Source organism: Lissotriton vulgaris, chromosome 1_1, assembly GCF_964263255.1.
Source record: "Lissotriton vulgaris chromosome 1_1, aLisVul1.2, whole genome shotgun sequence".
Taxonomy (NCBI): domain Eukaryota; kingdom Metazoa; phylum Chordata; class Amphibia; order Caudata; family Salamandridae; genus Lissotriton; species Lissotriton vulgaris.
The window spans coordinates 614496635-614522345 of NC_141685.1; the positions used below are offsets into that span (position 1 = coordinate 614496635).

Below are 25711 nucleotides of genomic sequence, written 5' to 3' on the forward strand. Positions count from 1 at the left end.
TCCTGAACAGGATATCCGCCTCCGCTTGAAGCTCCCGCAGCTGAAACTGCGAGCTGACCGGAGGAATCGCTGGAGGCGGGCTGGTGAACCGAAGACTGTATCCATTGCAAACAATATTCAGCACCCACTTGTCCGGAGTAATTTTTCTCCACTCTGCCAGAAAAAATTGAATGCTTCCCCCTACCGGAGTGGGTAACAGATTCGGGGGAAGTAAGCTCTCAGGGCCCAGACCCGGCTGGGTCTTTGGTCGCTGATGCTGACTGTTGGCCACCTCTGCCCTTCGGGCGCTTCTGGAACAGCTTTCGGAACTGCTGTTGTTGCTGTTGCTGTCCCGAAGCTTGGCCACGCCCTCTGCCCTGTCCACCGAACAGTCTTTGGAACGGGCGGTACGATTTATTTATTTATTTATTTATAGTGTTTTGTATAGCGCGAACAAGACCCGTGGGTATCAGAGCGCTGAACATAAAAAGATTACAGACTTGACAATTATCACATCAATTATAACAACAAACAGTTATGAGGTAGAAGCGGTGTGGTAAAAGGGTGACTAGATAAAAGGCATTGAGAGGTGCATTGGTCTCAGCTTGTGTCATAGTCATATCTTCAAGCTCGTTGAGGTAGGGTTATATAACATTATCAATACCATTGCCTATATAGTTAGCCATTACGAGTTGCATAGGTTTAGCTTGTCATAGTAGTCATAAACATAATAAAGTGAGGTAGAGGTTATATAGTTTGAGCTGTGAGATACAGTATATAAGCTCCCAAAGATTTCTTAGTCTCTTTGGGCTTCTCCAGACCCACAGCAGTGAGTGTTTCGGCCTCCGCCTTCATGCAGGCCATTTCGTCATCCGCATTTTTCCCAAATAGGGTCTCGCCAGAGAATGGAAGATTGGCAACCCTTTGCTGTGCGTCAGGTTTCAGTGACGTAAGGCGGAGCCAGGCATGTCGTCGCTGGTTAATCCCATGGCAAAAGCCATGCGCCGCCAAGAGGGACGAATCTGCTGCAGTGCTGATAATCTGATTCGCCACCAGCATCCCCTCATTTAACACCTCCTGGAAATCTTCCCTCTTTTCACGAGGCAGGTGTTCCGAGAACTGTTGGAGGGAGTCCCAGAGGGCACGATCATAACGTCCCAACAAAGCTGTGGCACTCGCAGCCTTCATGGAGGTCGCCGATGTTCCACACACCTTCCTTCCAGCCGAATCCATCCATCTAGACTCTGTCAGGGGGGGACTGTGGAGGACGGGGTGGTAGCATGCTGTTTGCGGCCGCCGTCACTATCGCAGAATCTGGAGGAGGTTCCACCCTTAGAAAAGCCGGATCAGAATAGGGAGCCCGATATTTTTTCTGTAGTCTTGAGGGGGCCGCCTTAGTCACCGCCGGGGTGAGAAAAAGGTCCATGGCTGGTTCCTCCAGGCCCGGCACCAGTGGCAATAGTGGACGAGACAGGTGTTTCTTGTGCAGTGTCTCGAAAATTACCGATGTCTTGGGCGTAGGCACGGTCAACGAGATGCCCAATTTTGCTGCGCCTCTTAACAGGACGCGATCATCAACCGGCGACACCCTTGTGTCCGGTGACCCCGACAAGGTCGGAGAGTAGTCCCTGAGGACCTCGAATGGGAGCGAGACCTGTGCCTCCTGTGGCGTCTCGACCTCGTGGATAACCTGTTGCGTGACCGTTCCCTCCTCCTGGAGCGAGAGCGCGACCTCCAAGTTCGTGGGCGCTCCACCGGTTTCCGTGGAGGTGTCTTCCATGGCCTTTCCTGGGGTCTCAGTCTAGGAGTTCCCTTAGGTGGTGTAGGAAGAGGTAGTGACGCCGACCTTGGCGGAGGAACCGGAGGGATCTCCGACCGAGGGACAGGCCCATGCGGTGGAAGCGGTGGTTGTCCTGAGGGAGGAAGTGGTGGAAGAGGAGGGTTGACAGGAGGATCCTCCTTAGGTACAGGGGGAGGGGGAGCCTTCGGCCGAGGTGGTGTATATACCACTGAGTACACCGAGCCCGGTGACTTCTTCGGAGGAGGGGACTGCGAACCAGCCCCTCCAGTAGGTGATCGCCGTCTCCGGCGCCCTCCACCAGACTCAGCGTGACTTCTGGCACCAGAACTCCTTCTGCGCCGCTTAGGAGAGTAGGAACAACTCCTAGACGCCGATCTCTTCCTCCTCGACTCCGAGAGTCGATTTTCCGGTGTCGAATGTCGCCTCCGGCGTCGAACGCCGCCTCCGCGACGTCGACCTCTTCTTCCTCAACGCCGAACGCTGCCTCCGCAACGTCGACCGTTCCATTCGACGAAGAGCGTCGACGACTCCGACGCCGTCCGCTTTCTAGAGATTCGACGTTGAGGATCCCCTCGACGCCGACCGTCTTCTCGACGGCGAACGGTGGTGTCACCTCGACGGCGAGCGCTGACGCCTGTCGCTTCTCCTTCTACGCCGATAGCTCGACGCAGACGTCGACGACGAAGACGCCGTCGACGGTGGTTTCGACAGCGGCCTAACCAGACTCTTCGACGTCGAATCTTCACGCCTTCTCGAGAGGGGCAAAGGGGAACACACAGTTGTCATCCCTCTCGACGTCGGGACCTTCCCTTGCCACAAATTTTGTATCTCTCCCACTCCGAGCTTTTCCACCAAAAGTCACCGGCTTCACTAGGAACATGCACAACTGCAATTTGGCTTGATGGAGCTCTTCTCTGCAACATTGTGCTGCTTTGATCTTTTGATTACATTTCAGAGGTTAGGTCAGAACTTTAAAATTCAGAGAGGGGTGAATCTGGTTTCTGTTGCCAAACTGCACTTCATCGCAGTCAGCCTTAAATCACACCTACGACTAAGTTCTGGTTAAGAGCAACCAGATGACTGCGGTTTGCGCTTAATGCTTTATGGCATTATTTTTATTTTAAAAACACTTTAAGAAATATTCTCTCTAGTTCCTCTTATTGTATATTTTGTTGATTCTGTAGTATCTTGTTCATTATGTTATTCTCTATTTTTATAAAGTACATAATTTAAAAAAAACAATGAAATAAGTGAAAAAAAAGTTTACAGGAGTTCTGGTTCAAATTTGTCAAAGCAGTGAAATTCCCAAGTTAATAATACTAGTACCTCCTCATCACTTAGCAAAACAGAGATACAGCGAAATGGAACTGCCATAAAATACTAATGTCTAAAAACCAGAATATGTGCCAAATAAAGTTTCCCAAGAGCATTACAACCAGACGAGTAAAATGTTTGCAATATTTTCCATTTAACACACAAAATGTACTGCATATGACCAATCACCACTATGAAAGATCAAGAAGTTTGGGGGGGGGGGGGGATATGGTAGGGGGGGGGGGGGGGGAGTAAAAGCTTATGAGGGAAGTAGAAAACATCATTTTCATTTTAACAAATCAGACAATTACAGAATGCAAAAAAAATACCCAAACTGCTGGCACCTGGATACAAAACAGGTTATTTTCACATAAAACATGCAATGTTCCCAGTTAGAATAGAACGGATATATTTAGGATGTGAAAATTAACATTTCAATCATTTACCTGCTCTTCTACTGACCATAGCTGGTTAAATGTTTCCGGTTTCGACTCGTCACAAGGTCTTCCTCTTATCAACTATTTAATAGGATGTACAAGACAGAATTTACTTTTTGATGAACGAAACGTCACCTTGCAGTTTCTTTGCCATTAAACATCTAAAAAGCATTGATGCTACGAGTCATTCCGCAAGGAGTCCACCCTCAATTGCAAACCAAAAAACAGTCTTGCTTGCAGACAATTTAGACTTTAAATTACCTCTTTCTACTCTCTAGTCGTTGTTCCTCCCTTCCCCTCCCTGTTCAATTTACCAATATTAACAAAAGGCTGTTTTTGGATTAACATGTTATGCGTGACAAACTAGAAAGCACAATCCCTCACTTCATTTGGCTCAAATCATTTGCTTACTCGGATACTTGCCCCAATGAAAACGACCGTAATCTAAATCTTAAAAAAAATATGGGTCGGTGATTGACAACCAAGTATTCCCAGAATGTGTACATTGGATTCATCTTACACCTGCTAATGTGGTGCAGAACAGGAATACTCAGACTGTAATCTCACAATTGTGTTTTAAGAAGTAACCCTGGCTAAGACTGGATCTTTCCATCTTAACTGTTTAGGCAAGATCATTGTCAACTTTAAGCAGCCCTAAAAAGTTGAGAAAACAATTGTAGGGAGAGGATGCAAGACCTCAGACCTGTGGAACCGGGTTCGAGTCTCGGCAACGATGAACAACATCCTGTGATTCTGGGCAAATCACTTAATCTACCCGTGCCTAACAATAATGAATGTGTTAATCTGTAACAAAACTGCTGCTCATTTAAAGCGATCTGATACCCGATGTCTCGGGTCTAGTTCGCGCTATATAAAACAAAAAAAACAAAAAAAAGGTACTCCTCAGATCCTCACTATACCTTTGAATGTGTACGGTATGTATGGACTCTTAGAGTAAAATTATGCATTAACGCATTTGAACCCTACTAAAGGTTTAATGTAACCTCTTTCTTTCCCTATATTGCAATCAGGGAATCCTTTAAAATTAACGAGGACCCCGTCCCTAAACCTGTGGTTTCGGAAACGACCGACTTAACAGGTATTCTGTGATTAACTCAGCTACTACGTCTTAAAAAATCTGACAGCCCTGTTTAGCTAGAGCTCCGGTGTATAGAATATACAGCTGCACGGGACATTAGAATGTCGGCCGCATTCACAATGTAAAGTGATAACTGTGATTCGACTTGTGTATCAATGTGTTTGAGCCTGAGATCTGCCAAGGTAGATCATGTAGGAACTGGATCAGGTGCCTCACCTTTCTTGTACCGCAAATAATACACCTTTTTAATGAGTGACCCCCCTTTTTTTCTAAATCCGTGGCTTTGCACAGGCAATTTAGTGATTATTCGGATATTATCCCTAATGTCGTAAAAACCTAACATCAGTTAGCGACAACTCTATCATAGAGCGTATACAGTATAATTTACCATTAAAACTGTCCACCAACACTGACTAGTGAGTGTTTTGGTCAACAAGGTTAACAATGCAGACTGTTTTGGGAAACTCTTGTGACTTCGCCTTAAAACAAAAGATATAGGCAAATGTATAAGTAAGAAATAATAACTTGTGTACAAAATGGGGAAATGCATAGACGCATATTGGATACTATCAGCTTACCAATACATCTATATTATCTATAAATACAGATACCGCCACGGCATTTTTAATATCTATGGTGCAAACTATTCCATCTACCTGGGACACCTGGTGGCTCCCATAAGGTAAAAACCAAGGATTTAGTTACACAGAAATTCGATCTAATATAGGGATATGTAATGTAATCCAATTCTTGTTCTGCTTCACTATCCAATCACAGGGTACTTCAGCGCAATACGATAATTCTTGAATCAGTATCAGCGCTAGGAAATTGACTTTATGATCCGGACGCTTGCATGATTGACACATGCGCCTACATGATTGAGGTACAAAAATATGTTAAAAATGAGGGTTATTTTTATGCCAACACTCGAATTAACTTGTCTATCATGTATAAACAACGTGCGGATTAGATTCCTGACCTAATTCTTGTTAGATCACTGTCCTAACCGTTATAGAACTAATACATTGAATGTTACCCTAAGGTTCTCTTGGGCTAAAATGGATACCCTGCGGACAATTATGATGATGACATAGAATTGAAATTATTTAGGAAGTGCACTCCTTAATTATGATATTATTTATTTAACTTGATGTTTAAATTGTATCCTTTAAATGTTTTTCATTACGTAAATGAAGAATTTACTTTGTATCTAATTTGATTCACAAACTGTATCTCCTGAATGTCATTCATGATCTAAATAATAGCTGTAACTCAAAATCTTGTATCTGTTACTTTACCACTATTTTTTGATTGTGGTTCAACTAAAAGGTATTCCTAAATATCTGCCTTTATTCTTAGGAGTTGAGAGCTCTTTGGGTGTTCTATATCAAGTAGATCATACTTTCATTGGGTTGAGACAGTATTTTAATAAAAATGTAATCTGTTATTTTTAGGGTACTAAAGATGTGAAATCCATGTCCTGAGGATGGTCTCCTACACGAAAGAATAGAGACCGAAACGTCGACTGTGGCTTTATCTATCATTGAATATTTAATTAATTTTGTGTTAGGTAGAAAAGCTTGAGCAATTGATGTAACAAGGGATGTGTGGATTAATGGTTTTACCCTTTTACATCTTTGCTGTTTCTCTTGTACCCAACATTTTAACTTGATTTGAAAAAAAGATTAAATACTCTTTATTTATATACACCCGTTTTTCAATCTCTTTTTGCTCTCTCTCCTGACTGATTACTCACAAGTAACAGTTTTGAATATATGTCATTTTTGTTGTTGCATAACCAGCATTAGTGGGTCCAAATCACTAAGCCCACACGATCTCATCCTTTAAGTGATTTCAAAATTCCTGTGTCTATTAAAATCCCTTGAAGGTATCTTTACCCCATCTCCTCAGATCCAGGCTGAACTAAACAGACATTTACTTTTGCCTTTCGGATAAGATGAGATGCTGCTGCAAAAGCAGTTTCACATAAAGCCCTACAAGCTCATTTCACTCAGTTGTAATGAGTATAGATTGGTTTTTGTTGACAAAGCAACTATATCAGATTTAAAAACATTTGCTTAGTACATTATTCCCTACATGGCCGTCCTGCACTTCTACTGAGAAAAGTACACGTTTTCCAATCTTCCAGAGTTATATGTATCTGTGATAGACAATCATTACACCCTACTTTCATGACGCTCAAAGTATGGTTGCTCTATTACAGCTCATGCTACTCAGCTAACAAGTTCCCTGTGCTATGGTCTGAACAGGGAATGGGTTCTATACCTTTAAATTGTCCCTAAAAATATAGATAACATCATAATAGCGATTATAAAAGAGGCTCCTTTGATAAAGGATCACAGTGTTGGATCATTTTAAATGCAAAGACGTGCATACATTTAATTGCTGAATAAACAGAGAATTAGTAGAGTCCTGATAAAAAAAACTGCTTAAGCCCTGGCAAAAATAACTTGTTAGCCAATAGCCTATAAAAGTGAGGCTATCCGAACGCACTCCTTTGGAAGATAATGAAATTATTTCAGTTGAATTTGTTGAAGGTATATATTTTTTTCTGGGTTTTAGTGTATTCCTGAATTGCATGCTTCGAGTGGCAAGATGTCCATTCTCTTATTTTGGTTCATTTTAATCTTCCAGTAGGAGCAAACTCAAAAAACATTCAACTATCAGACATGAAGGGTTAAAAAAATTGCTACCAGTAGAGATGCAAGTTGGTGCATCAAGAGAATTACAGCTGAAGGTTAAAACAAGGAAGCTTTTTTGATAATTTATTCAACAACCATATGTATGAAATCCCCAGCACTGGAGAAGCAGTTTAATAAGTAAGTGAACAAAGGTTGCAAATGATCTATTATTTGCCATTGTATGCATTTGTGAAACAGGCGATATGCATGAATTTTCGAAGTTTCTTTGTGACTGCCACACTGTGGCTTTTTATTGACACTCAAAGTCCAGCATTAAAAGTTACAGAAAGTATATGGTCTTGCAGGCATTAACCGAATCGCTGCTGCGGTGATTTTTGCGCTGTGCGGCATTTTTAAAATTACCCCGATACATGTCGAGCTCAGCTCGTCATCCGCACACGTCACCCGTGGCTGATGACGAGCTGAGCTCGTCATCAGCATCGAAGGGGATACAACACGTTAACGTGAAAGACATAATGGAATTTTGTTTCTCAAAGCAGTCCAGTGGAAGGACCTGTTTACTAATGCAGCATAACTGCCTTCTGTACATCGAAGTTATTTAAACATTTGAAACACCAAACTTAGCAAGCACTGTAGTAACAATGTGTATAAACGTATAAATATATGAACTAGTAAATGAAGGGGTACTATTTCAAATTCTGCATGTACCTGAGTGTTACTGCAGGTCGAACCTTCTGGGCCATCGCTTATAGGCAAAACAGAGTAAGCAGGGGAATCCTGGTCCTTCAAAAGTTCCACTGGACTTTTTGGTCTTAGAGGTAAACCTACGATAATCAAAAAATATAGGTTACAAAACAACCTTCAATTCCATTGATCTGTTGAGATCATACACGCATACTCTTCCATTTACCTTTGTCAAAGGTCAATTTCACTTTTCTGCTCGAGCGTTTTGGGTTTCGAAATTCTCTTTCAAAGTTTCCGAGATTGGTGGTATATTGGTCCCAAGCTATGTCGGGTAACTGTACCACTCGTTGTGGACAAGGAAGTCCTAGGTCAACCTAGAGAAATACATTAGATGCCAAGTACGATAAGCCAGCAACTCATTTTTACAACGTAATTTTAACAACAGAAAAAACGAACTCCTAACAAGCCTTCAAATTATTATTTGAACCATACAACAGTGGATTATTGCAAATAAGTATTTCAGCAGCAAACAAATTCCAGTTCACGAAAGGTGCTCACCACAAACGGTCTCGTTTAACAGGACTATCGTCAAAAGGAGATATGTCATTCACTGCAGCTATCTACATCAGTCTGATTGGGACAGCAAGCAGTTTTGCTTTTGTAAACTTATCTTAAGGCCATAATGCAGTGTACAAACCATGTGTAGCAGAAAAAAGCAAATGGCACTGCGGGGGTTGGGTGGGGAGAGGGGGCTCCGAAAGATGTACGGGTAAATGCGGAGAAAATTAGCAACCTGTAGCAGATTGACAAGCACATAGCATTTTACTGCTTGTCCAGAATCTATATTAAAAAAAAAAAAAAAACAACAAACATCTCAGTCCCAGACAGCCACGGAGATATGGGGAAATCGGCACAGGGTGCGTGCAAGGAGGAGGTGGGCGGGAGGAGGTACACTGAGGGAATGACCTGCCTAGGAATGAGCAATTGAAGACTTATACTTTCATTTTGCCAGCAGTGTCTGGACAAGCCAGGTAGGAATAGTGGCTTCTGTGAGATCATCAATAATGCGAGGTGAAAAGCAAAACATAGGGACTGATTTTTAGGGGAGGGTAGACGGTGCACGCACCGGTTTAAAGAATGTAAGAGAAAGAAAAAGAGGTTGAGGAGAGATGATAAAGGTGAATTAAAATCTATATGGTAGAAATCAATGGATGAAGGAAATACAACATATGCCATACAAAAATAGAAGCAGAGAAATGTGTTAAGGCACAGTTAAAAAGGAGGAATAGTAAATAATGGTAAAAACGTAAAGCTAAAGAGAATCAAGAATTACAAAAACATACCGGAGGCAAAACAAGAAAAAGAATTGTGGGGAGGAGAGAAAGCAATATCGTATAATTGGACTACAAGAAAACCGTAATTTCACTTTAGTCAAAGGGTAATATACTGAAGGACATTTAAAAAAATGTCTGTCTAAAAGTAACCCACTCTTGATGTATTATTATTCTTAAAATCAAAAAGTATGGATTCTCTGTTGATAAACGTTTCTCAGAGCTTTGGTAATTCATGGGCGCTACTTGGCTGGAAACTATATAACAATCACAAGATGTATCACATTCGAAGATATAAACAAAGTTTCATTTTGTCCTGCGTCGATGGACACCACTACTTGCGCTAAATCTCGTACCTCTCACTAGATGATTTGAACAAAAGACTGAAATCAGTTTACATAAGGGCATTTTCAAAAGCTTATTCTCTCATGCAAACACTGGAATGCCCGACTATGAAAGGCTACGTGTCGTGTCGCATTTTATGCAATAACCTTTAATGGTGGCACTTTAGGAAAAAGTATTTAGCCAGGTAAAAAGGTAAACGAACAGGCATACCTTCTTCTGAAGGCTTTCAACAAATCCGATGGGATCTTTCAGCGCTTCGTTCTGATGTCTACTCAAACTTTCGAGATCCTGAACAGCTTGAATCCGTTGTGACTCCAGCACAGCGATCGTTTGTAACAGTCTCTGGTAACTGAAAATACATTGTAGAAATCAGTCGAACCCTCCTTGTTCAGGCAGCAGTACGTATCCATAAAACATGATGCAAGTGCACTGTAAAACAGATGCACTGACAACCACCATCATAAAATTTGCCCTATGTGAATTTTTGTCATGCAAGCATAAAATTGACTAATTCTAATATTAAAATTCGCACTACACTAAATGCACAGAATCTTACATTTCACAAAAAACAAAACGTAGTGAGATTTGGGAAACGGCCACTACAACGCAGACGTTTCCACGAAAACCTTTACCACGCATGCATTACAACGCATGCGTGGTTACGACAACAGCCTTTACCACACATAATTTTACTACGAAAAAATAAAAAATAAAGCGTGGGATTAAAAATGGGGGTTCTCACCCCCCCCCCCCCCCCCCCCCCCAAAAAAATGAACCTGAAGTGCCGAAGCTGAAGAAATCGGAGTCGTTAGAGAGGAAGCTGAAATAAACTTCGGCTTCCTCTTTACGACGTACGACCAATTTAACCAACGAAGATGAAGGAGATGACTTAAAAAGGTAAGGGGAATTTTAGTTTTTAAAAAAAATAAAAAATTAAGGGTTAAGGGCAGGGGTAATTATAAGGAGTGGGGGCATGGGGTCATGTAAGGGGAGAGGTATAACCTTTAACACGAGTATGCCCTCACTATGCATAAATTTACAACGAAAATTCTTGTAAATCTATGCGTGGTAAAGGAATATTCGTAGTAAAGGTGATGTGTGGAAAATGAATTCCGTTGTAACGCATGCGTGGTAAAGGCATGCGTTGCAACGGAATTCGTTGTAACGACATACAACCGTGAGATTTTAGCCCATGGAAGACTGGTTTGAGTAGAAAATATTGTGTTGAGAATGAGACATTTTCTGCTCATAACCGTCTCCGGTCGTCAACTCATGTGGCTTTTTGGGTCGAGCCTGGGCAGCGCATGTATTGCTCTGCGAGAAATGTAAATTCTAGAATATGGGCTTTAAGCACCGCCCAGGTTTTCAACTGGCTTATCTTACGGTCCTTTGTAAATGCTCACTTTGATTAGTGGATAGGCTTACTAGTCTCTCCATTTGGGTTTTCATATCCTCTGATGAGGATTGCCTCCGTTACATGTGCTTCTACGCTTCAAAGTATTTTCCAAACTTCTGGATCACTCCTTTTTCGGTTCCCCTGCCTCTGCTCAAGTGCCTGACATGGAACCTTCATGTCTGCTTTATTTTTTCATCCTGGGCCCTTTCTTAATCCTCCTGCTGTTCCCCACACCACCTCACCCCTTTAAATGCGCCTTTACTTATAAACTGCGCCACTTTGAGTGCCTTTATTAATTTAAAAAAGGCGCTGCTTTCATTATAGATTTAAGTAAGCGAGCGCCTTTATTTTGCATGGCGCAGTGCAACTCCTCCCCTGATGGTTGCCCTAACTGCTATCTTTTCCTCATTCTCCTTACATGTTGCAACATTTAATAAAATTCAAAGGGTGACGTCACCTCCATCACAATGACCGTGCTCCAAATAGCAAAAGACCCAAAACATGATGGCCCCTTGTTCTAATTTCGGTACTGACAGTGGGGAAATAAAAATACCGGTCATGCCCGTTTTACAACCGGCCAGGTGGCACCCTATGAAAGGACAGACTTTGCCATCAAACTCCGCACCTTCAAGGTATAAATATGCCCACACTTGTCCAAACAAACACACAGTGGTTTGGAGCAGTTTGACTATCTACTTGCCCGACGCCCCGCTACAGCAAGTGCCAAAGGAAGCCGACCCTCCAGCTGCCGCACAGAGAGACGTTGTACTTTCTCCAGCCGAGAAATCCAGCTCCAGTGTTTCCAGGCTACCCTTGCAGGTTGCTGGGAAATAGTGTCCTGAGAGAGAGATACAAGACCTCCTTCATTCTTAAACCAAGGTACGGAGCTGATTAGACCCTAAGAGAATTCTTGGAATAGATTCTTGGCAAAGAACACTAGAACTAGGCTACATCTTACTTACTTCTTCCTTTGTACTAGACCTACATTTGGTAAGGCGATAATTTAACGCTAGAAACTACTGTAACTCAGTCGTGCTTTTCACACAGACCCCTTTTTCCAGTAAAATACTCCAATAGACGTCTGTAGTGGGTTAAAGGATATAATATCCACCAAAACTGAGTGGGACGAAAATCCTATGTATTAGTTTTTGGTTTGTTCAACGTTGAAGGATACAGTGTTCCAAAATATTGTGCACCTAATCTTTTAGTTTCCTTGAAAATTGCTCTGCAAACTCTCGGTTAACAAAATGAGTGACAACGAGAGGTCGAGAGCTGCAGCAGCAGCTCAGGCAGTGTTAGAGGACACAAATCTCCAACAAAATGACCCGGATGCAATAATCATCCCGGCAAATATAAGGAAAACCATAACTATAAAACTTATAGAAACTGGAGTATCATCGAGAGGTGGTAAAGTAATCTTTGTAATAGAGGCACATGAATATCGGCAGACAGAGGTATTCTATTCATGGATTCTGTTTCCTACAGCAAATCCAGTAACACACGAGTTCCACTACTACGAAGTAGAGAAACCTCCAGCAGAATACGATCCTTTCGAGGACGTTGAAATTCTACTAACTTAAGAGCATCAGCTCTGGTTTAATGGCGCCCTACAACATCAAAATCACATTACCAGGCTCGGTCCACTAGGTAGACCAGAAGAAACATGGCCGGTTCTAACCAGCTATACACCTCATCCTGACATTGAAAACATGATAGGTCCAGAACTGTTAGCACAGCTAAAACAGTTAATTAAAAAACACGGACAGTTGGTTCAATGTCATGCGGACTTTAACAGTCCAACCAGCTGTAAGGATTCCACAGCACACCCCTCATCAGGGGAACACAAACAAAATTTCACCACAGACTATACAATCAGTCATTGGTAAATTGCCCGCAAAACGGAACTTATTCCGTTCTGGTTAGCTCAAAAAATAACTCAAATAGAGGCAGTATTCCCTGATAGTACACCTCATGAGAAACACAGGATTCTAACATTCTGTTTACCAATGGGCATTTCGACAGTTGAGGTACAGTTTTTGCTTCAATCTACACAAAAACACATGGTGTACAGTCTATGGCGGTAATACCATACGTTCTGAGACAGATTCAAAATCAATACGGCCCAGAACCGGCCTTAAATCTAGGTAAAATATAATAAAATTTAGTCAAACAGGTCTCGGCTATACTATTAGCCGAGATTAACAGTAAAGCAGCATCAGTGGCGATCCGCCAAAAACTAAAAGAAACAGATAACAGAACAACCTTTTGAACTTGCCAGAACTATTGAAAAATCATATGAAGAACTGGGTAGAGATAGTTTGGTTGGGAAACAAGTAAAACCCCAACTAACTGAAAATCCTGAAAAAGTTTTTATTAAACATAATCTCACTACTCCAAAGAAGAAGTGGAAAAACACCAAACAGACACTTCCTAGAGAGAAGCGTTCACAGTCCAGAGGAAGGTCTCTTCAACAGGAGCCCTTTGAAAACAGATACAACCTTAGAAATAGGGATAATTTGAGAAAACCTGATAGATAAAGATAATGATACATGTTCCTCTCGTACCCTTCAGACTTCCCCGCAGAAATCCGAAAGAAGAGGACTTTGAGAACAAAAAGAAGAACGAGTGAAGTCTAAAGACGAACAACACGTTCCAAAAAATAAGAACTCAATTCACCAAAAAAAAGGTAGCAAGCCTAAAGATCAGACATGCCGAGGATCTTGATGACACAACTCAAGAACGGGAAGTGGGCTTAAACAATGCTAGATAGCGCAGCAGAGGTAACCATAGCTCGCAAGATCCTGAAGGATCATCTGGAGACAGTGGACTTGAATGAAAGTATCCACGTTGAAACTGCAGATACCAGGGTTAGTGTACCACATAAGTTATATGAAGTAACACTCCGAACGGAGGGGGACAAACCAAGGAAAATTAGAGCACTCTTTTGGGAGAAGTGCTCTAAGGGTTATGACATCCTTCTAGCTGAACAAGACTGGCCACCTGAATTTGTCAGGCAGTGCCCACACGGCGAAGATATAAATATGCCAGCCTTCTCAAATCACATTCCAATACATAAAAAATACACATATGCCAGGAAATGGGCTGTGGCCCAGGCCCCAGCATTATACAAAAATCATGTAGGATATGATGAGGATTCCCCTCACCATAAAATCCAGTTGAAAACTCAACCAACAATGCAAAAGGCAATATCCTGTAAAACAGAAAGCTAAAAAACAGGTCAGGGAGATCTTAGATAAACTTGAATACCAAGGGGTGATTGAAACATGCACCTCATCAATGAACAATCCTTTGTTTCCTGTCTCCAAACCAGACAATACATATCGTCTAGTTTTGGACAACCAACACTTAAACTCTTGTTGCAAAACTTTTGCAGTACAAAATGCACAAAGTGCAGCACTGATGAATAAAATTGTGCGCAAAAAATAAAAAACCACATTAGATATTTCAATTTTTTTTCTGTCAAAACATAGCACCAGAGAGCAGGTACTTGACCGCTTTCTTAATTATGGGGACACAGCGACAATTTTGCCATCTCCCCAAGGGGTTTAAGAATAGTCCAGGGTTATTTTCAGCCAGAATAACGGAGTTACTACAAATATATGACGATGAGGCATTGTCCTATGTCGATGACATCTATCTTTCAGATGATGATTTGGACGTGCACTTGAAAAAAGAGTGAACACCATAATATTGGGGATCGCTTCTGAAGGGTACAAATTCAATTTTAAGAAATCACGAATTGCCCACCTCAACGTCCTATTTTTAGACTACGAGTTATCAAGTGAAGGCCTGGCAGCTAACTTTCTAGAGAAATCTCCAACCACCAAAAACGCTGGAAAACTTAGTCAATTCTAGGGTTTCCTGAATTTTGGAAGAACATATGTTCTAAAATACGCAGAAAGGGTTAAACCTCTCTATGAACTAATCAAACCTGATTTTAAACCTACTAATTGGACACAAACACACAAATTTTGCGTTCAATGCAAACAGACATGTTAGCAAAAACACAGTTACAAACACGCAACAACTTGTGCAATCACGTAATCCTAATCATCCCAGGAAGATGCGGATTCACATACCTAACTCTTAATGAAGGTGAGACGGTACCTATAGCATACAAATCACACTTGTACACACAAGCTGAAATAAAATTCACTTCAACAGAAAAAATACTGACAGCGGTTCAGACTGCTGTAGGAAAAAAAAAGAGCCCTCGCACAGGGTAAATGCATTAAAATCGTTACACCTGTACCTGCCTTAGAGGCAGTGACAAAAGCAAGCATTCCAAATGCAAAGGCTCTACAACTGAGATGGATACAATGGGTTAATTCTCTTGCAAAAGATGTTGAATACGTTTTTGACCTGTATTTAAAAACACAAGAATTCCTACAATACGAATTAGAATGTCCTCTGCAGACTGAAATTCTGCCACTTGAAAATTACGGCTGTATAATATATACAGACTGATCAGCACAACCCGCAATTGGGGGTAAACAAGCTTACAGTGCTGCGTGCGCGATTGTTAAAGGTCGCTGGCGCGAAGGTAAATTTAGACCAATGGTCACTAAAACTCAATCACTCGGAGACTGCACAGCTCAGCGAGCTGAACTACAGGCCTTCAAGATGGCGTTTGAAAATACCGATCGCGAATTCCCCATACTCCTAGTGTGCGATTCGTATTACTGCGTCCAGTTTTACAACGAAAACTTGCAGAACTGGGTTCAGAACGGTTTCAAAGACGCTAAAGGTGGCCCTATAAGCATAAACTGCTATGGGAACAAGTAGTTCTTTTGCAAAAAGAACTACAAAAGACTCACGTGATCCATACACTGAGTCATCAGCGTGATGGCGTTCACGTTGAAGGGAATTCATTGGCTGACGAGGCTGCAAAGGCAGCTGTGCAAACGGCTTCCGTAGCTGCAATCACTCATTCAACAAGCATTGGAAAAGCAATAGGTCTCGCATTAGGAAAGTTTGAGCGATTGGTATTGTAAATGACACTTTTTTTGTGTTGGTTTTAAAAATAGTAAAATTAATAGCTTTGTCAGTTACAATGTCAATAGTTTTAACTTTCGCAAATGTGACACCTATAGCATTTGTAATGCAACGTGTGTTGTATTTACGTGACTTAGATGTATTGATATTACAAATAACAATGGCTTTTAATTTTGTAAATAATTAATACTTAAATAAAAGTTATTGTAATTTATAATGGCAATAGCTTAAACGTTTGTAAATACATTTTGTGAAGATTATGTTCAGTGTATTTTATTGTGACGAAAATCCAAGAACATTGCATTTGCACCTACACACACACAGAGCCACACACACACACACACATATAGATGTGGTGATGGTGGATTTGGTGGATGTGGTGGTGGTGATGGTGGTGGATGTGGTGGTGATGGTGGTGGATGTGGTGGTGATGGTGGTGGATGTGGTGGTGATGGTGGTGGATGTGGTGGATGTGGTGGTGATGGTGGTGGATGTGGTGGTGATTGTGGATGTGGAGGATGCGGAGGTGGAGGATGCGGAGGTGGAGGATGCGGAGGTGGTGGATGCGGAGGTGGTGGATGCGGAGGTGGTGGATGCGGAGGATGTGGATGCGGAGGATGTGGATGCGGAGGTGGTGGATGCGGAGGTGGTGGATGCGGAGGATGTGGATGCGGAGGATGTGGATGCGGAGGATGTGGATGCGGAGGATGTGGAGGTGGTGGTGTGCGTGGTGGTGGATGTGGTGGTGGATGTGGTGGTGGATGTGGTGGTGGATGTGGTGGTGGATGTGGTGGTGGTGGTGGATGTGGTGGTGGTGGTGGATGTGGTGGTGGTGGTGGATGTGGTGGTGGTGGTGGATGTGGTGGTGGTGGTGGATGTGGATGTGGTGGTGGATGTGGTGGTGGTGGTGGATGTGGTGGTGGTGGTGGATGTGGTGGTGGTGGTGGTGGATGTGGTGGTGGTGGTGGATGTGGTGGTGGTGGTGGGTGTGGTGGTGGTGGTGTGTGTGGTGGTGGTGGTGTGTGTGGTGGTGGTGTGTGTGGTGGTGGTGTGTGTGGTGGTGGTGTGTGTGGTGGTGGTGTGTGTGGTGGTGGTGGTGTGTGTGGTGGATGTGGTGGCGGTGGATGTGGTGGCGGTGGATGTGGATGTGGTGGATGCAGTGGTGGTGGATGCGGTGGTGGTGGATGTGGTGGATGTGGTGGTGGTGGTGAATGCGGTGGTGGATGTGGTGCTGGTGGGTGTGGATGGATGTGGGTGTGGATGTGGTGGTGGATGTGGTGGTGGATGTGGTGGTGGTGTTGGATGCGGTGGTGGTGGATGTCCCACATAGGATCAAAAGCAAGACAACCTCCATCCACCCGGTGCTTGCTCCTACTAATGTAGCTAGGCGCTTCAGAGCCCCAGAAAGGGGTGGTAAGCGCTATATAAGCGTTACTTTACCGTCTGAAACGCACACAAGGATGAATAGACTATGCAAATGAAGAAACGCACCCTTTTCTTGCAAGTTTTTCTCAAAAGGACGTTTTCCAGATTTATGGCGCTTAGGTTAAACTGGGAGAAAGTGAAAGAGGGAGGGGGTAAAGACTGAGACGGGGGGGGCAAGAGGGGTCGCCTAAGAGTAAGGGAAAATTGAGTGAGTGGAAAGAAGAAAGGGGGGTGAGAGCAAGCATCCAAGTGGGGAGACCCAGAGGGCAGAGCGCGTGCAAGAATGCGGCCCCACTGGGGGGCTGCTGGGAGAGGAGGAATGGACAGGACAGCCTGACAATAGCGCGGGGAGGGGGCAGGATGCGGGGCGTGAGGGGCAGAGCGAGGGGCGCGGCGTGGCGGGGGAAGTGCGCCTGTGTTTGCATTGTGTGTGGCTTGTGCCCTCAGCCCAGGGAGGACGAAGGACACCCCCACGCACTTAAGTCGGTTGGAGGAAGGCACTGATAAGGGCAGCCCATGTCTTGTCTGTTAACCCTTTGCCGGCGGGGGGACAGACCGGAGGTGTCACTCACTGACTGCGCGTGCAGCCTCTGGGGCTGGGCACCAGCAGGGGGTGACGGTGGTGCCTCCCAGCACACGGTGGGCAGCTTGAGGGGCCCCACTGGGTGTGTTTGTGACTTTATGGTTGGTGGGAAAGCACGTTTGTGTCTCATTGATTGTGGCAGTGCACGTGGGGTGCACATCGAAACCAGTGCGGTGGTGCCACAGTGTCTAATAGCAGGGACAGCAGTGGTTGTGTTTACATTGCGTGTGGTTGTCCACGAGGGCTGCACCCCCTCTCCCACCCGGTTCACAGTCTCATTCTAAGGGGGGAGGGGTACTATGTTTGGTTACATTGCTTGTGGCAGGCCGTGTGTGGGCTGTACCTCCCAGCACTGTGTCATTTAAAGATGTGGCCATCTCCGTGTTTCCCTTTTGGCAGGCAGGCCATGTGAGTCTCTGTTGTGCCTGTAGATGGAGGGCAGGTGAAGGGGCGCACTGAGGAATGCTTGTAGGTGTGTGTGTGTAGGCGATGAGGGTGTGAAGCAGCAGGAAAAGACAGCACCAACCCTAACGAAAACGAGTTAAAAAAATAAATAAAACAAGACGGAGGGCATTGCTGTGGGGAGGGGGGGGGGGGGAGGAGAAATGCGACATGGCGGGCAGGAGAGGGGGCGGAGCGGGGAGAGCGGCAATGAGGGTGTGAAGCAGCAGGGGCCTTTGAAGTGAAGCTAAGCTTCACTTCAAAGGTGTGGGAGGAGTGCGGCTGAGGGAACAGATGGCGATTTGATGATGTGCACGCGCATTTTAGGTCAATGCGCTTGCGCATTGACCTAAAAGCGCACGGGCACAGCACCAAATCGCCAGTTAGTTAAAGTCTGTTTAAAGCCCTATAGTCTCGCTTCTCTCAATGCGCATGCGCATTGATAGGTCACGAGACCTAAAAACGAAAATAGATGGTGAAACAATGCTAGCAGTGAATGCCTCATTGAAAGACAATTATGCAGCATTACCACTAAACTATCCACTCCGTAATACATACATAATTGATGCAAACTCTGTTCCTTTTGCTCGAATCCCTAGAGTGGGGGATAGAGTAATTCCAAACAGGAACAAGAGAAGTACTTTGGTTCACGAAGCACACATGGGAGAGGGTCTGACACATCAAGGGATCTTGCAATCTCTAATAGAATTAGAAGAGAGGTACTGGTGGCCGGGAATGAGCGTCGACGTTTACAAATTCAGAATTAACTGCGATACCTGTTACAGAGAGCAAAGCTTCGAAGACCACCAGGTACCTAACTACAGTGTAACAAGCCCAGCTCAGACACCATTGTTAGACAGCATTAGACTATCTACACGCAGACGTCGTCATAGACGTATGCGGTCCCACAAATATTGAGACAAGATTCATTTGGATGTGGCCCCAATGCTCGGCTGACGCCAGAACTGTTATAAAAGATTTGCGAGTCTTTATCGGCACATACGCACTTGGCACGCTACATTCTGACCAGGGTCCTGTGTTTAGCTCCAAAGCTTACAAGGAGGCCATGGCCAGCTTGGGCGTTGCATTGCGGTTTTCGAGTTCCTTCCATCCTGAGGGAAATGCGGTAGTGGAAAGAAAAAAACGTGACATGAAGCAATCTATAACAGCTAGGGTATTCGGTTTGGGTGACGGGTGAGTCAGACATCTAATAAGTGTCCAACGCAGTCTTAATCTGCCAAGAAATTCTATGGGGGGAATCACTACATATGAACTATTATTTGGTACTAGAATGCTATCCATGACCTTGATTGTCAAACTTCAGTGGTGGAACAGAAATCGTTTGATATCAAAGACCGTTTGGCTGTTTTACAGGACTTAAATTAAACAAGAAGAAGTCTGAGTAACACAACACAAAGCCCAACGACCACTGAAGAAAAATCACCTGTCACAGCAAGACCTGTCTGGATTCCAAAGATTGGTGATCTAGTCAGGGAAAAGATCGCGGTAAAGACGGAATTTGGGTCTTCTTATAGAAAAGCTGTACCTGTCTTAGCAATTCCTGGAACAAGATCAGTATTGCTACCGCCGCTTGCTGGAAAAAAACAGAACAGTATCAATTGACCTGGTAAAACCACATCATGTGGCCGATAATAAGTAGTAGGCCCAGTGGACTCCCAAGAAGTAGCAGACAAAATCTACCTACTATTCAAGAGGTTCAAACTGAAAGACTTATCACCTTCGATAAACCTGCAGTGAGAAAAGAAGGACTTTGCAACACCGCCATGGAACTCGTCCCTCTTGATACCCAAATATCAGTTAGTCAAGAAACTGTCTACAATGATCTAGAATCTGACTATACAAACATGCCAAAGGAAGAAGCTACTCCAGTGATCTCGAAAAATCCGGATGCAATACCAACTATTGACAGAACTGCCTCTGGCTATTTTATCAACTTTGATAATTTTTCTGAGGATCCAAGTGAACCTGAAAATACGCCAGTAAATAAAACGTTCAAAATAAAAATAACAGAACTCTTTCATCTTCTTGAAAAAGCATATCTGGTTTCACCATGGGTTGAATTTTTGATTGTGTTAGGTGTACTTCTTCTGCTACTATGGCTCATTCTTGTTTTGAGTTTGGGACAAATGATAGATGGAAAATACAGTACAATGGACACAGCAAGTAAGAACATCAACTTGCTCCTGAAACCTCACAAATCATCTCATCGTGAGCGAAGAGACCTGTCATCAGTGAACATCACAGCCATTCCTATACCTGGTGGTATAACATGGGATACAACTGACATTTATGGCCCGGTGGAACTGTTGAAGATTCCACACCAATTTAAGGTTTCTTTGAGTGACTTTGTCTCACCCAGCACATTTTCTGAAGATTGGGACTTTGAAACTGTTAATAATAGGATGACAGATTTAGAAATGTCAGCTAAATTCACTGAACATGAATACTTAGAAGGTTCATCAGATTATGAACAAATGTATTGTTTTAATCATTATGGTCACCATTATTTGCTCAAATCTGCAAACCCTAGAAATGTATTTACTTACAATCAATGGGAACATTGTCCAACGCCGCCAAAAGGTAGCTCCAAGACATTTTATGACAAGTTTCCATACTTTACAGGTTTTAATGTCACAAACTCAGAAACGTTTTATTTCAAAAATGTGTATAAGACAGGAATGAAAACCATGTTGACCAACACTAAACAAATTTATTCTGTGAACTTTTATGCTCAGCTGTCTACAATAGGTTTTAACTTTTGGAAAGACAACATTGAGACAAAAACTGTCTGGGGCACAAAAGACTGACAGGTGCAAGGTTTAGAAGCCTTATTCAGAGCCTGCATTATCCCAGAACAAATAATGTTTTTAAATGACACTGTTCAACAGACATCATGTCTTGGCTTAGCTAAGATAAAGGACTTAAACAAACCGTCCATACCTACGCCCACAACTGACAGTAATAGCACTGCAAATGAAGAGGTAGATGTAAAAAAGATTTTACAACAGAACAGAACTAATCCTGAATTGGAAAAAATTGTTAATCTGGCCCACAGACACGAATAACTGTCAAGATAGATTCATGAACAAAACAGAAGGGTTCAAAATGAATAGGCCAGATCTAAGATACTCCCAGAGACAACATCCAGGGATAGTCACCACATACAGTGTAGGAAAACTATGTCTTGATAGGCTACAGAAATCCACAATTCCAGAAATTAAACAACACGTGACTTTACTTAAAGAAGGCGTTGACTTACGAGACTTCTTACTTGGGCCTCGTAAACAACGTCAAAAACGTTTCACATATGCCAGTATATACGCTGTGTACAGCGAAGCTTGAAAAATAACGCAAATGGAAACTGCAGAAAAAATACGAGAAATTGATGGTATTCATTTAGAGAAAGCACTCTCTGTAGTGGACAATGGGTTAACGACTGTCCTCCAGAATTTCTTCTTTGGACAGCATTGTATCATATGCCATTGACATAATAGAACAGGATTTGCTAATGTTACAACATGGCCAGTCTCAATTACGTTCTATAATGCTGCTAGGCTGGACGTTACAAAATCTCCGTTCAGGCTACGTGCCACGGCATCTAATCAATACCACGTCATGGTTTACTGTATTTAACCTTACAGATAAACAAATCCCTTTGGCACAAAGAGGAGCAGACTATACGGTGCTGAGCATTGAAAAACTGGAAAGATTACTATTAACTGTTTCTGAAAAACCGGTCGTTGAATGGATAATACATGGCACCATAACAATACCATTGACGATTTTCCAATTTCAGTATTGTCTACAGCATATACAAGCAGGCCTGTATGAAAGGTTGGGTAAAGGATACATTAAGTCAACCTGGACTTTACCATACACACACAAATTTTGGAGTGGAGGAAGGAGGTATTTCTTAGTACAAAAAATTGTAAAAACTCCAAGCGGTACACTTTTATGTGAAGGTATTAACATGGAGCCTGCGAAGGTTCTTTAAATAACCTTTCTTGCCACATGCACGGTACTCCAGCGGCCTTAATAGACCAGATTTTTAGGCAGCTTTCCAATGGGAGCTACTTTATGCTCAATGATCACAGCGGTTGTGGAATGTTGCTAGGAAAAGCCTATCTGGTTAGTGTGTCGACCAGGGTCACTTGTTCTATGCAAGTATTGTATCCAAAAAGTAATACAGACAGGGAGTCTGCGTTATGGCCTTCACTGAATATCTCTTCTATACGAATTGATACTTTAAGCAGAATGAAAGCCATTATTTTGCAAAAAACTGAGCCACTGACCTCGTCTAGAGAAACGTATGATCTGCAAATTGCAAGGACTTCAGCAGAGATACATGCATTATTATCAACAAACTGCCCAGTACATTTCGCAGAAATGTTAGGTCAAATCTTAAACAAGTCTGATACCCGCGGCATTGCACATGTATTTAAGACGATTTTTTCGGGTCGGTTAGCACAGTTTGAAGCAGTTCTCATCATTTTTCCAAATTTCATGCACTGTGTCCGGCGGCCTGCCTCTCATTTTGGGACACGTAGCAGGAATTTTATTTTTATTCCTTCTGCTCCGATATGGCAAGTCCAGTCACCAACGATACCCAGACTACCATGGAGCAAGCCCTCCTAACCATGCGGTATCGTGAAAGGATTACACAGATTCTTGGCTTGGCTCGTTTAAGAGATCTGAATACCACTTGGTTCCTTTCATTCAGACCAATCTGCAAGATTGCATCTTACCTGTTCTACGATGCCTGCTTTGCGGAGAAGAATTTGTGTTAGACATCTGTCTTACAATTCCATCAGCACTGCCAACGGATGTTGACGCCTTGCTAGGTCCAGTAACTACTCCTGCATCGTGTTGCCCCCAACGGCTACCAATTGTGATGACGGCATTCATTGAGAGCTCACCAGCTAATCCAGCTATTGGTGAGATACGAGGAACAGGCACAAAGGTACCATCTACATCGAGCATTGCTAATGCGAATGACGCGGACGGCAATGCTTCACATCTATGCACATTTGATCTAATTGAAGAAGTAGTTCCAATTTCACCAACTGTGGTAGACGGCTTCTTTGCCAGCTTAGATGATTTGATGTTTTAAAGAATAACTTTTAAAAGTGCACACAGCGTTCCATGAACTCTGAAATTCGGCCTTTGGTTTTTCAAAACAAACCCTCTAACTTGGTAACTGTATGTTTCGGCAACCTACATTTGATTTTTTTTTTTTTTTTCCAGAATAAAAACTTTTTTCCCTTGGCACAAAGTAATCTGCTTAAAGTATAACTATTCTTAGAGAACAAGAAATTCATTTGATACCTCCTATAGACAAATATTTGGCATTATCTCATGAAAACGAGAACAGTTTATATATCATGATATGGAATGGTTTCAACCTTTTTCTTCTGTAAATTTAGAGCCATTTCATAACTGTCATTTTATGTTTTATTTAGATAGCATTTTTATTGACAGCTATTGCTTGTAAAATGTGTGCAGGACAATTACTCATGCATGTGTAAAAACCATGTTTAATGCATTTCATGTATTTTGGGTGGAACTATGAACACATGCTTACGTCAAACTCGGCACCTTCAAGGTATAAATATGCCCACACTTGTCCAAACAAACACACGGTGGTTTGGAGAAGTTAGACTATCTACTTGGCAGACGCCCGGCTACAGCAAGTTCCGAAGGAAGCCGACCCTCCAGCTGATGCACTGAGAGAGACGCTGTACTTTCTCCAGGTGAGAAATCCAGCTCCAGTGTTTCCAGGCTACCCTTGCGGGTTGCTGGGAAATCGAGTCCTGAGAGAGAGATACAAGACCTCCTTCATTCTTAAACCAAGGTACTGAGCTGATTAGACCCTAAGAGAATTCTTGGAATAGATTCTTGGCAAACACTAGAACTAGGCTACATCTTATTTACTTACTTCTTCCCTTGTACTAGACCTAGGTTAGGTACACCGGGGTAGGCGTATTTTAGAAGCACCAGTTGAGTACTTTTAGTCATTATTTATCACAGTATGTATTTTATGCATCTTTGGTACTTTATGGCTTAGAAACCATATCATGCTTTTACAATATTATTTTATAATACTCTTCGTACTGTACACTTTGTACTTTACCACAAGTATTACGATTGCGGTAGTTCATTTCTTATGCTGGAGAAAGAAGACTGTTCAATAAAAACGTTTTATTGAAAACGCCCGTCTCTCTATTTCTCTGCACCTCTGGTGAAACGAAGCATGCACAATTGACAGAGTGAAATAACTATCTAATGCTTCCACGACTCTAGAGATACATTTCTTACTCTTAGGAAAGAAAGTTGTCATGTTTTAAATGGTTGTCAGAAACTAATCCCTTCTTGTTTATTCGAGAAAGTTTCTAGCGACCTCTGAGCTAGCTGGCACACACGCAATTAAGTCTAGTATATTCGAAGAGACCTAGTCGACTTCAGTCCTACGTCTAAACTACAAGATACAATATTCCAATGCGCAGAGCCTATTGGGAATATAGGAACTACAATACAATAGCTTTCAACTATCCCTTGAAAGATTCTTGGATATCACATTCCCGCGTTTGTTTTTCGCTCTCTAATGCAGTGCAACTGAGACATCTCAAACAGGAGGCTAGGAAGAACTGGCATAAGTAGTTAATTCTAGGTTTTGTGAAGCTTTTCCAAGGTGGAGTGTGTCGATGAGGAGGAGACTGGCCTTGCCTACTGCATACCAGAATTTTGGAGAGGAAGTGAGCGTGTACTGCAAAAATACACAGGGGGTGAAATACCAATCTGTAAGAACCGAGAACTGTGTGAGTATGCAATCAGCCCTCACTCTCAGAATATTTTTGGGTGCACCAGTCTCACTCCTGTAGTGTTGCATTTTATTATGCAGTGCTTTGTTTCCCTCCTCCTCACTGGACTTGGAACAGAGTTTAAATGAAGTCTGGCGGTAACTTGTGAACATCGCTCAGGACAGGCTCTCCCCAGGAAGATATGTGCATGTCACTTTCCCTTTTCCCCACTTTACTCTTGCCCTTTCTCCGCTTGTATCTCTCTAACCTCTTTCATCACCCAGCCTATCTCTTGCTCACTTCCCCACACCACATCACCCCTCCCACAACAGTGAGACAGGGTTGTCTGAGTGTTGTGGGTCTCTCTCACTCATTAAGT

The 25711-nt window shown here is 42.9% G+C and overlaps 1 protein-coding gene across 2 annotated transcripts in view; it reads right to left on the minus strand.

Moving 5' to 3' along the window:
• Window positions 1-25711, minus strand: part of ZZZ3 (zinc finger ZZ-type containing 3) — a 430359-nt gene that overhangs the window by 283209 nt on the left and 121439 nt on the right. For both annotated transcript variants that reach the window (XM_086954138.1, XM_086954139.1), the window contains exons 3-6: window positions 9864-10002; window positions 8204-8351; window positions 8002-8117; window positions 3541-3612 (exon numbers count right to left, since the gene is read on the minus strand). In XM_086954138.1, coding sequence (XP_086810264.1) covers window positions 3541-3612; window positions 8002-8117; window positions 8204-8351; window positions 9864-10002 — 475 coding nt within the window. The remainder of the gene's footprint in view (window positions 1-3540; window positions 3613-8001; window positions 8118-8203; window positions 8352-9863; window positions 10003-25711) is intronic.